This window comes from Montipora foliosa, chromosome 11 (assembly GCF_036669935.1).
Source record: "Montipora foliosa isolate CH-2021 chromosome 11, ASM3666993v2, whole genome shotgun sequence".
NCBI classification, from domain to species: domain Eukaryota; kingdom Metazoa; phylum Cnidaria; class Anthozoa; order Scleractinia; family Acroporidae; genus Montipora; species Montipora foliosa.
The window spans coordinates 45,680,756-45,692,446 of NC_090879.1; the positions used below are offsets into that span (position 1 = coordinate 45,680,756).

At 39.7% G+C, this 11,691-nt stretch overlaps 1 protein-coding gene across 1 annotated transcript in view; it reads left to right on the plus strand.

The window, feature by feature from the left end:
* The window catches only part of LOC137977213 (uncharacterized), a 13,759-nt gene continuing 2,068 nt past the window's right edge, over nucleotides 1–11,691 (plus strand). The window contains exons 1-4 of the mRNA XM_068824475.1: nucleotides 1–647; nucleotides 797–919; nucleotides 2,210–2,326; nucleotides 11,477–11,565. Coding sequence (XP_068680576.1) covers nucleotides 8–647; nucleotides 797–919; nucleotides 2,210–2,326; nucleotides 11,477–11,565 — 969 coding nt within the window. The 5' untranslated portion in view covers nucleotides 1–7. The remainder of the gene's footprint in view (nucleotides 648–796; nucleotides 920–2,209; nucleotides 2,327–11,476; nucleotides 11,566–11,691) is intronic.

Here is an 11,691-nt window from a genome sequence, read left to right on the forward strand (position 1 = left end):
TTGTGATATGACAAGTGATGACAAAGGTTGGACTCTCGCAGCACGATTCTCAAATGCTAATGCCAAAAACTGGATGCAAGACAATGGTTTATGGTGGTATGACTTGACAAGTGCTTTAGGAGATACTACTGATCCATCACACAATACCGACATGATCTCTGAGGCATTCTGGCTCGTTAACGGAACCGAATTCAAAATCACGCGCAGCGATGATCCCCTGCACACTCCACTGTTACAGACCACAGGCAACTGTCTGGGTGGACAGACATTCAGATCGAAAATAACAAGCTTTGGAGACTTTAGGAGCATTCTTTGGGGCAGTGAAGAATGTAGAGGACGGTGCACTGTGCAATATGGCGGTCAGTACCAAAGTACGCAGGGTTTTGGACAGGCAACCTGTGACGGTCCACTTCAAAATGCCACTAATGTTGGTTTCTGGTGTGACTGGAGTAATGGAGATGGAGCAGTGATGATGATTGGTGGAGGAGGTTCTTCGTGTTCACGTGCTGATCACGGGATTGGAATCACAGAGTCCAACGATCCAACTTTTGCGAGCGGTTCAATTTATATTTATGAATATGATTTCGGCAACAATGCCTACTACAGTTACCCCTTAACCTCCGGATACTCGTTGAATCTTTGGATTGGTTAAGTATCTTCTTTTCGTTTTCCTCGCTGCTTCATTTGCTTTGGACTTAATTCAGTGTGCTCAAAGGTTTATCCTGAACTGTGTTTTTAAAGATTTTCAATGTCTCACACTAAACCAACTCGAGCGTCCTTGAACATCTTTTTTCAGATTCCGATGAATGCATTACCTCCAGCCAAGTTTGTGATCCGCATGCCACCTGTCGGATCACTGATGTATCACCTGTTTGCTCCTGTAAGCCTGGGTTCCTTGGAGATGGAAAAACATGTATTGGTAAGAAATAGTCATGGGGTTAACATGGTCATCTCCAAGATATCACTTAAGACATTTACATTCTGTAATGTATTGTTTTCAATGTAAACGTTTAGAGATTGTTAATTTTTTTTTTCCTTGGGTGGAAATGTTCTTGGGCAAATCAAGTACCTCCCTGTTTTAAGGACGATAACCCGACTGCCTTTTTGTGGAGCTTAGAACTGCTGTGCCGGGAATCAGGACATTATTCCTTAGTCCCCTCCAAGACGCAGTAAAACTTTACATGATACACAACTCTCACCAACCTTGTTTGAAAGTTGTACTGTCTGTTACAATACAGCTGAGAATACGAGCCTTTTAGCAACAATTTCGCGGATCGAACTGCGAAAAATGGCCAATTTTTGCACGTGCTCCATCTGAGAGCTGGAACAGTACTTAAGGTGGCTGGAACCAGTTTCACTACTTTTAGAGACCTTCTTGTTAGATGGGTTATAACTACTATACTACATCACGTAACAGCAATGTTATGGTACCACGTCAAACACCAATTATTGCTTAACAAAATGCGCTCTTTATTTTGACGTAATGGGTTACCATGGCAACATGAAAGCTCTCCAAAAACACCCTATATTTCGTCTTTACTTGCTTATATCTCAAAAATGAACTCGGTGACCCCCATTTTTAATTGTAGAATAGTAATTAGCATCTTGAGATAGAACTATTAGCAAAGTTTAAAAAAATTCTTGGGAGCCAATTCAGAGCTACCTTAATTTTTCGAAAATTTAAGGTAGCTCTTAATTGGCTCCCAAGAATTTTTTTTAACTTTGCAGATAGTCCTATGTCAAATTGCTAATTACTATTCTACAATAAAAAATGGGGGTCACCGAGTTCATTTTTAAGATATAAGCAAGTAAAGACGAAATATAGGGTGTTTTTAGAGAGCTTTCATGTTGCCATGGTAACCTATTACGTCAAAATAGTGAGCGCATTTTGTTAAGTAACAATTGGCGTTTGATATGGTACCATAACATTTCTTTTACGTGATACAGTTTTGTAGTGACAACCCTTCTAATAAAAAGGTCCTTGAAAGTAGTGAAACTGGTTCCAGCCACCTTAAATGAATTTTTGCGACAGGAATCCATGCGTTTACAACTTTCTATTATTCATGTCAAACCCTAAATCGAACAAATCGTTATATGTAGTTCCTCTGGGCATTCGTATTAATACCAAAGCCCGCGGTAACCAACTCGCTTACCTTCACTCACTTTGTCCCATGACATATCCTCATGCGTTAAATATTACTTTCCATAGACATCGACGAGTGCATCTCTTCTCCTTGTGACGCTAATGCAACGTGCCAAAATAATCTTGGCTCTTACTTTTGTTCTTGTAATCCTGGATATGCAGCAAATGGAACAAGATGCGAAGGTAAGTTAGCTTGGGTTTGACGCCCATGACACCTGTCGTAACAGTGATGATTCATATGTTTGGCGGTCCTATAAGCCTGGATTCCTTGGAAATGAAAACAAAACATGCAATGTAAAAACTAGCATTTTCTTCCTCGACGTCAAGCTTCACTCGTGCAGTTAACATAATCGTCTTGAGGATTTCAAGATATTTGCGTTCTGTACAGTGTTCGTTTTCAACGTAAACTTTGATGGATTTTCAGATTTTGTTCCTCAGGTGGGAAATGGAGTTGAGCAAATCGGTTATCTGCTCGCTTTCGGGTGATAAACCTTTCCGCTTAGGTACAGAGTTAAAACGATTAAATTACGAGTTCACGAGAAAAGAGAGCGAATCCCTTGTATTTGGCTCTATCATGTTCCTGTTCAGTTTGTGTTCAAGTAGACCACGGGACCATCGGAAAACATAGCAAAACAGTCTTATGCACGACCTAAAAAGAAATTTCAACGAATTATCGCGGGGGCACAGGGATTCGTCCTTTCACTTTACATTCTCCAATCTAAATCGATCGCCGACTAGTGAGCGTATTTGGGTAAGCATCTGATTACAGAGCAGGAGATCGTATTTTCACTAATCAGTCAGGGGAGGGGCCAACATTCAGAATCTTTAAAAACCTTTAAAGGAAGTGATGCCTTTGTAATGACATCTCTCTTAACGACGGCATTAATAACCCTACAATACACGACACCTTAGTTGCGCCAGTACTGGAAAGACCACAATTATGAAAACTGATTCATCTTTAATTTTCCAGTCGCACCTCTCTCCCCCCTCCCCCCCCCTCCTTACCTTTCTTCCTGCATTTCTAAATGCACATTTTTTGTATTTTCGGACACAAGAAATGTTCAAGTTAAGAAGAGTGGTAAGAATGTGACCCTTCATAACCCTTAAAACAATGAGCTTGTATGCGATTACGTGCATTTATTGGATTAAGGTCATCGTAAAATCTACAGCAGCCTTCATGTTTGCTGTGTTGTGTCCTTCCTATAAGCAATAGCAAGTCTTAACACCAACTCACTTCTCGAGGGTGCGGATTAACACCATTAATTAAGGGTCTCTCTATTTTTATTGATCCAAGGACTTCCTAAGAATCCCGGCTTCTCCTAACAATGTGGTATTTTCTGTGGTAGTGCTATCTTAATATGAAACACCAAAATCTCCATCACTTCAACTAACGTTATTATTACGATTATGATTGACAATTTAACTATTATAAAATATTGCGATAAAACTGAGAAAATTAGAACCATCTCGGTTGAATGATAACTGAATTTCCGTTAAAAAAAGGACGACGTATCGACTAGCCTGCAGCACAGGCGGATTAGCAGGGCCCGCGCGATTCATGAGCTCTCTCGCGAAGCGCGAAAACGAGCGCGAATGAATCATGAATGAATTGCGCTGGCTTTGCTAATCCGCCTGTTCTGCAGGCTACGTTTCGTCGGATGTTCTCTTAACTATGTTCTCTTACCTTCTCTTAACGTCAAACTGAAAGTAAAAGAAATTGAGCTGACTCGAATATAAATGTAAATGAAGTAATTAGAGACTCAATGGGTTACGCCTGGAGCCCATGAGTAGGAGCGAAAAACAGGCTTGTATTCCTATCTGTTCACGGCGTTTTCACAGACCGATTCATCTTTTAGATTGATTTTCCCGCGAATGAGACTTCCGCAGTAGCCCGATAACCAATCACAACTTGGCGTCATAGAGTCACCGAACCGGAACTGCCTTTGTCGTTGTTGTTCTTGTTTTGTTTTGCGGAAAAGGAAGTCTAAAAATAGATCGGCCTGTCAAAATTGCGCTCCCAGTCATGGGTTCATAGGTACGTAATGTGATAAGGATACAGTCGTAAAACTGTAAGGAATGAATGCAGAATTATGATTACGATAATGAAAATGATGATAATGATGATGATTTTTGCTACGAATAAACTGAAATTTCAAGAACGCATCAATATTCATTTTTTTACTTATTTATTTATTTACAAAAATTGCACCATCCTTAAAAATCAAAAAGGATAGGAAGAAACAGAAAAAATTACATACAAAAGCAAGAAAAAAAAAAGAAGTGAAGGGTATGGAAGCACAACAGTGCGAGGCTCCAAATTAAGTGCATCCATTCAATAAATAAAATTGAGAGCTAACTAAAGACATTAATAAATTAGCTTCAATTAGGGATAAACTATCATGCCAAGAGATCTATATATTAGCTATGTATAAACTATATCCAGTACAGTTACTATGGATAAGATATATAAGACTGTGACGTATATATAAAATAGAAGTAATCTGATGATTTGAATAGCGAATAACACTAGTGCATCTAAATGACTATATTTACTAATGCAAGACATTGCGTAGGACAATAGGTTGTTCATAATGTGATCATAAAGGTGACGTAAAGCTGCATGGCTCAATTAGTTAGTAACAGCAGCAATTGTTTGTAAGCAGCTTATGTCAAGTGTTGAAGATATCAGTATCATAGTAATTAGTAATTGCATTATTATAGGTTAAGCGATTTACAGTTATTTAAGGAGGTTTCAATGAGACGTATTATCTAGATAGTCAGCGAGATTTATTTAGAGGCCCTGTGCTGCAGGCTTTCTTCTAACATCATTATATAAACAATACCTTGTGGAGACCAAATCTCAGTGGCATAACCTATGTATGGTCTTATGAAACTCAGATATAAAAGTTGCCTCAAATGACTTTAAGCTATGCCTACGAAGGAATCCTAACACTTATAACCTTTAGCTTAAGTAATATCTATGTGATTGTTCCATTTTGGTGTAAGAAGGGACTGCACCTGTTGCAGTAACCGACGCGTTCAGAGATGGACTACCTGTTTTGAACACCATGAATTTGCTAGTACCATACTCGTCGCGTGTGTGTTGCCTAACGCCCCAGACGGGGCTCCAGTTTATAGTTCGAGAGAGAGAGAGAGAGAGAGAGAGAGAGAGAGAGAGAGAGAGAGAGAGAGAGAGAGAGAGAGCACTTAAGTACCACAAAAGCCGCACTTTTCTCCTTGGCTCGTTGCTCGTGGCTGCCCCTGCCTCAGCCAACTTAGTTAGTTTACTAAGATGCGTCGGATTATGCTTGTGCTTCTTTGAGTTTGAGAGTGAAGCTAATTCTTCAAGAAAAACTGTTCCAGTTATCACACCAGAAATTTAACAACGACTTCCGACGATCATGGTGCTCGGACGGGATCATCGGACCTCAATAATTTTATGGGAAATTATCGCTGTTATTTGGCTGATTGCAAGACTGAGTGACGTGAAATCAAATTTAAAGGTTAGAGGAGTGTCTACTGATCATTGTAACTACATAAAGACTAAAGTTTGATCAAATCCTACCCGCCTGCTTGGATTAAGGCTTATTGTAAACAAGCCGTCGAAGGGCTACTTTGGGTCAATATTAACCAAATCTGCTAATTCGACGTCTACATTACAGTTAAACCGCCTGACCGAAAGCGGTCACATCAACCCAAACCCTAGACCTGAAAAGTGTCCATCTTCTAACCGAACATTTGCTAAAAACTACCGCAGTCTACGAAGTTCATTTTGCTCCGGTCACCCAAAAACGCAGACTGCAGACCGTGCAGACCAGGGGTAAAATATTGCGTTACCCTCACTATTATTGAGAGCTAACCGTAAACAGGCTAACCTGAATGTTATTTAGGCCTAATTAGGCTAACCGAATGTTATTTAGGCCTAATTCAGGCTGAATTTTCATTTTACAGACGGTCTGCACAGTCTGCAGTTTGCGTTTTTCACTTTCCCATTTTGCTCACAGTTAATGCATATCAAGGGTGCCAATGTACGGCCTAATCAATTCACTCAATCAATCTCAAGGAATATAGCTTCACGGAGGTGTTTTCTTTTTTCGGAACTTCCATTTTGCGGTTTGGACAGTGGAGAACTTGCGAGCGAATTCGAAAATGATGGAAATGATTTACTGGAATTGGGTCAAAATATTGCTTGTGGAGTCTATGCAAATCAGTATTATATTATAAATCCTCTTGGGGAATCACAAGCTCCAGCGAACAATGATTTGATTACAGAAAGGAATAAATACAGGATAGGAAGAAAGCAGGAGGAGGAATTCTAGCTAACCTATCTTCTGAATTTATATGCAAAAGAATCAAGCCTGTTAAAAGCTACAAAACCATCGAGGTTATTGTATTAGACATCCAGTTGAAAGCGAAAAGTATCATTATGATTGGCCTGTACAGACCTCCAAAAAGATTCACATTATCATACCGCCAACAGTTACAAGAAGAGTTAAATCACATTTGCAACTGGGCAAATCTACGAAGACAATCTATTGTAGTGCTTGGTGACCTGAATCTCGATCGTCTTCGACCAACTAGCAATGAAGGAAAACTACTTCTTGATCTACAAGAAACACATGAACTCGACTGTCTCATTTCTGAACCGATCAGGAGTTCAGAAAATTGAAGAGCGAGCCAGCGAGACACTTATAGACGTTATTCTAACTAACCTGCCTGATGGTTTTATCAAAAGAGGCGTTTTTGATCCAGGGCTAAGTGACCACGCCCCTGTCAATCCTCTTATGAAGGAAAGGGTGGTCAAATTTAAAACAAAAGTTGTGAATTTTAGGTCCTGTAAGAACTTGGATGAACAGGTGGTATTCAAGGAATGCGATCTAAGAAAGTAAGAGAATCCTTGGAAATGAAACTGAAGATTAACAACTCGATAACCACCAATCAACTACACATCGCAGAGAGTATGGGCGATTATTTTTCAACCATTGCTGATAACATTTGCTCTGTCAATGACGCTATGGACTCTACTGTTCGGTGATCGTGGAAGTATACAAGCAATCGTGAATTATAGAATGTCCGCTGGAGACGACCAATCCTTCAACTTCAAGGGAATACGAATATCTGGGACACTATTCCACCCAAAGCTTTCAAACTGGGCTCGACTGAGCTTGATGTACCCTGATGTGATCTTTATAACCGTTATATCGCGAGCTGCCATTGGACAAAGAATTGGAAGAGAGGTGAATAAGTGCCTGTTCATAAAAAAGAACGACCGATTGGACATGGAAAGTTAGCGTCCAGTAAGTGTACAGACCATCATTAACAAAGTCTTTGAAAAGCTTCTTGCTAATCAAATCACTGCACTGGGTTTAATGAAAGGTTGAGTGATTACCTTACGGCATGAAGGAAAAGGCCCAGCTGTGAAACCACCCTTCTTATGTTAACAGAGAAATGGAAGAAGGCACTTGATAATGGAGAAAGTGTTGGTATACTTTCTACTGACACGTCTAAAGCAATTGATTGCCAAAACCACCGTCTCTTACTTAGAAAACTGTGTAAAGTTGATGAGTTCATATTTTAAGGACCGTTTTAACAGACTGAAAATAATAGAAACCACCAGTTCCTGGAAATGCGTTAAAAGAGATCATCCGCCCTCAAGGATCCTCTTTTAGTCCTTTACTATGGAATTTATTCCAGAGTGACTTGACTTTTGTTATGCGCTCTAATGTTAGTATGTTCGCTGACGACCATCGATTATACGAAATCGATAAATAGGTTAGCATGATTCAAACTAAACGACAGGACAGCGCTAAAAAAGCAACCAATTGGTATGAGTCAAATTCACTTAAGGGAAATCATGGGAAATATGGATAGGGTAAATAAGCTGAAGGATCATAAGTTAAAGTTAAATGTTAATGGGACAGACATCACGTCCTATGATAGTATCACCTTGTTGGGAGTTGATATCGATAACGCTCTAAACTTCTCAACTCTTTATAGGTGCTATTCGACCTCACTTAACATATTGTAGTACAGTCTGGAACTTTGGCAAGGCTAGTGACTCCAGGAAATTAGAGAGGTTTCAAGAAAGGGTACTTAGGGCCATTTATTGTGATAGTAATTCAACGTATCCTGAACTGTTACAAAGGGCAAAATTACCCACTTTATATAATAGAAGGTTACAGGACATTGCAATTTTAATGTATAAGGTTAAAAACGGTTTATGTCCAGACTACATTTTTAGGTTGTTTATCATTAGTAGTAATCAGTACAATCTAAAGAAAGAACGATTTTATAATTCCTAGAGTTAACACCTCGGGTTATGGTAAGCATTCGGTCGGATACCAAGAACGAGTACTCTGGTCAAAGATTGGTAGGAAATTTAGGGAAACTTAAAACGGTAGATCCATTTAAAAGAGTGATCAGGACGGTAGACCTCGCCAAACGTATCTTACCTAACAACTGCATCAACTGCACTCTTTGTAATTCTTAATATTATAATTATTTTTAAGTTTGTTGGTGTGATTATAGAGAGATTATATGGGGGACTTTAGGGGTGTTATTAGTTTTTAACATTGTAGATAGATGTCCTTACTTAGCGGGAAACTGCTATTTTACCTGACACGTTAATAAAGTTATTTATTATTATTGTTATTATTATTATTATTATTATTATTATTATTATTATTATTATTATTATTATTATTATTATTGTTCACCTTCCTTCTCATGCACCCTGTGGTCCCACGGTGACGCAATATCCACACTGATTACCTTATTTTCCTTTTCTACAACAACAATGTCTGGTTTTCTGGCTGCGATGATATGGTCGCACTCGATGGACGTGTTCCACAAGATCTTACAACTTTCGTTTTCCACAACCCTATCTGGTTGATGCTCATACCATTTCTCACTTCTGTCTATACCATACTTACAACAGAGTTTCCAGTAGACCAATCTGGCAATATTGTCATGCCTTCTCTTTCTGCGCCAGTTTCTTACATTCATTATTTATTATTATTATTATTATTATTATTATTATTATTATATTTATTATTATTATTATTATTATTATTATTATTATTATCATCATTATATTTGATTCTCTCCAGTTGTTCCACTGGGTAATGTTTATTGTGTCTCAGCCACTCCCCTTAGCTTAGAGACACAACACTTTCCGTAACAGGTGAGCAGTTCCAAGGATGGCCGATAATTGTACACTTCCAAGGAAGTCAGGTACATCTAGCTTGCCAAACCAGGTCTTTCAACCTTTTGATATGCTTCCAAGGGCACCAATCACGATAGGTATTATTGTGACTTTTGAGGCTCCATGAATCCTTCTGATTTCAAATGCTAGTTCCTGGTACTTTTCAACCTTCTCTTCAGTTCTGGTGATGTTCTGGTCCGCTGGCACAGCTATGTCAATAAGTGTCCATTTCTGTGTGTCTTTATGCACTAGAGTAATATCTGGCCGATTATGCTTCAGCACTTTGTCTGTGTAGAAAGTCATGTCCCAGGCAATCCTCACTTCTCCATTTTCTGTGGTTGGCAAATATTGATGGTCATACCACTTGTCATTACACTCTATCCCACACTTCCTGCACATCTCCCAGTGAATCCGCAGGGCCACCTTGTCGTGTCGCTTCCTATACTCTCTCTGGGGAAGCTTCTAGCATCCACTGATAATGTGTCGTACTGTTTCAGTGGCATCTTTGTTCTTAAAGCTTGTTCCTGAACACCAAGAATCAAACCTTCTGTCTTCTTTTTTAAGAATCCATTCCTGAGCCATCTCCAAGACTCCTCTCCAGCTTCATCTGATATTTGTTGGACAAACGCACCATGTAGGGCTTTCTCCTTCCACTTTTTAACTTTCTCGTCTTTCCTCCTCCTCTCATAGTCCTACTGACTCTCTTCTTCAACAATCACTTTCTCCTTCAACGCAGCGTAACATCCACTCTATGCTCTCTCTTAGGAAGCCATGAAGGGATTTGCTCACCCTTGTTACATACTCCTCGATGCCGATCAGTCCTAGCCTCTTCCCCGCCGCCGTACAGCCTCGCAACATTACTCCTGTTGTGCATACAGCCATTCATTGCCAAGATCTTCCTAGTTATTCTATCCATGTTGGCTACGTCCTCCATTGTCCAGTCCACAATCCCTGCAATGTGGCGTACTACACCTACAGCCCAGGTATTGATGCCATCGATCAAATGCTCAAGTGCTCTCTCTTAGGTAGCCATGAAGGGATTTGCTCACCCTTGTTACACACTCCTCGATGCCGATCAGTCCTCTTCCCCCTTCCTTTCTCAGCAGGTACAGCCTCGCAACATTACTCCTGGTGTGCATACAGCCATTCATTGCCAAGATCTTCCTAGTTATTCTATCCATGTTGGCTACGTCCTCCATTGTCCAGTCCACAATCCCTGCAATGTGCCGTACTACACCTACAGCCCAGCTATTGATGCCATCGATCAAATCTCCTCCATTGAGTTTTGATCTCACAACTTCTTGACTCTATTATTATTATTATCATCATCATCATCATCATCATTATTATTATTATTATTATTAATAGTATTATTATTATTATTTTAAATCATGACAAACTGTAACCCCTAGGTCCTTGACAGACGGCACACTGTAAGCTATCTAAGTCATCTTGCAGAGCCATGCAGTCATTGATATCTTTGATAACTCTACGACATTTTGAATCGTCAGAAAACAAGGTCATGACATTTGCAATGGCAGCTGGTAGATCTTTTATGAACACTTGAAAAAGCAGTGGGCCACGTATACTCCCTTGAGGAACGCCAGACGATACAGGTAGACAACGAATGACCATGTACAAGGCAGCGTTGGTGTCGGTTGAGAAGATAACTGCCGGAACACTTCAGAAGCTGGTCACTAATACCATACTGGCAGAGTTTGTAGAGGAGACGAGGCTGAGATACACTGTTAAAGGTTTTCGCTAGATCTAAGTATACGATACCCGTTTGAAGTCCACTGTCTAGGTTTTGTACAATATCATGATAGAATGTCAATAACTATGTGACTATTGAACGTCCTTGAACAAACCCATGCTTGCTAACGTTTAGCAAAGCGTAAAAATGGTATTTCATATGATTGAACACACAACATTCTAAAAGATTTGAAATGACATTTAATAATGAGATACGTCTATAGCTTGTTACAAGATGGACCCTTTGCAGTAAAAAAGGGGTCTCAACAAAGCAGTACACAGACGAGTCGGACATACTGACCCACTAAGGCCACAACGTGTGATAGTCTTTATTAGTCTTTATCATTTTGTTGTTAACTGGATCATTCCTTTCACAGTTGATGTGAGGTCTTGTGCTGCGTTTAGGCATCGTTCAGAGACAGTCGATGGGAGATACCGCCTTGTTATTGGTCAATCATTACTCTCAGTAAGTTGAAAAATAATTGAATGGGCAAGTTGGAGGAAGCATCCCTTCGTATCATGTCTGCTCTCGCATGGGAGCCATTCAGAGCTTGTGAAATTTACAATTTTATTTTTTCCCAAGAGAATAACT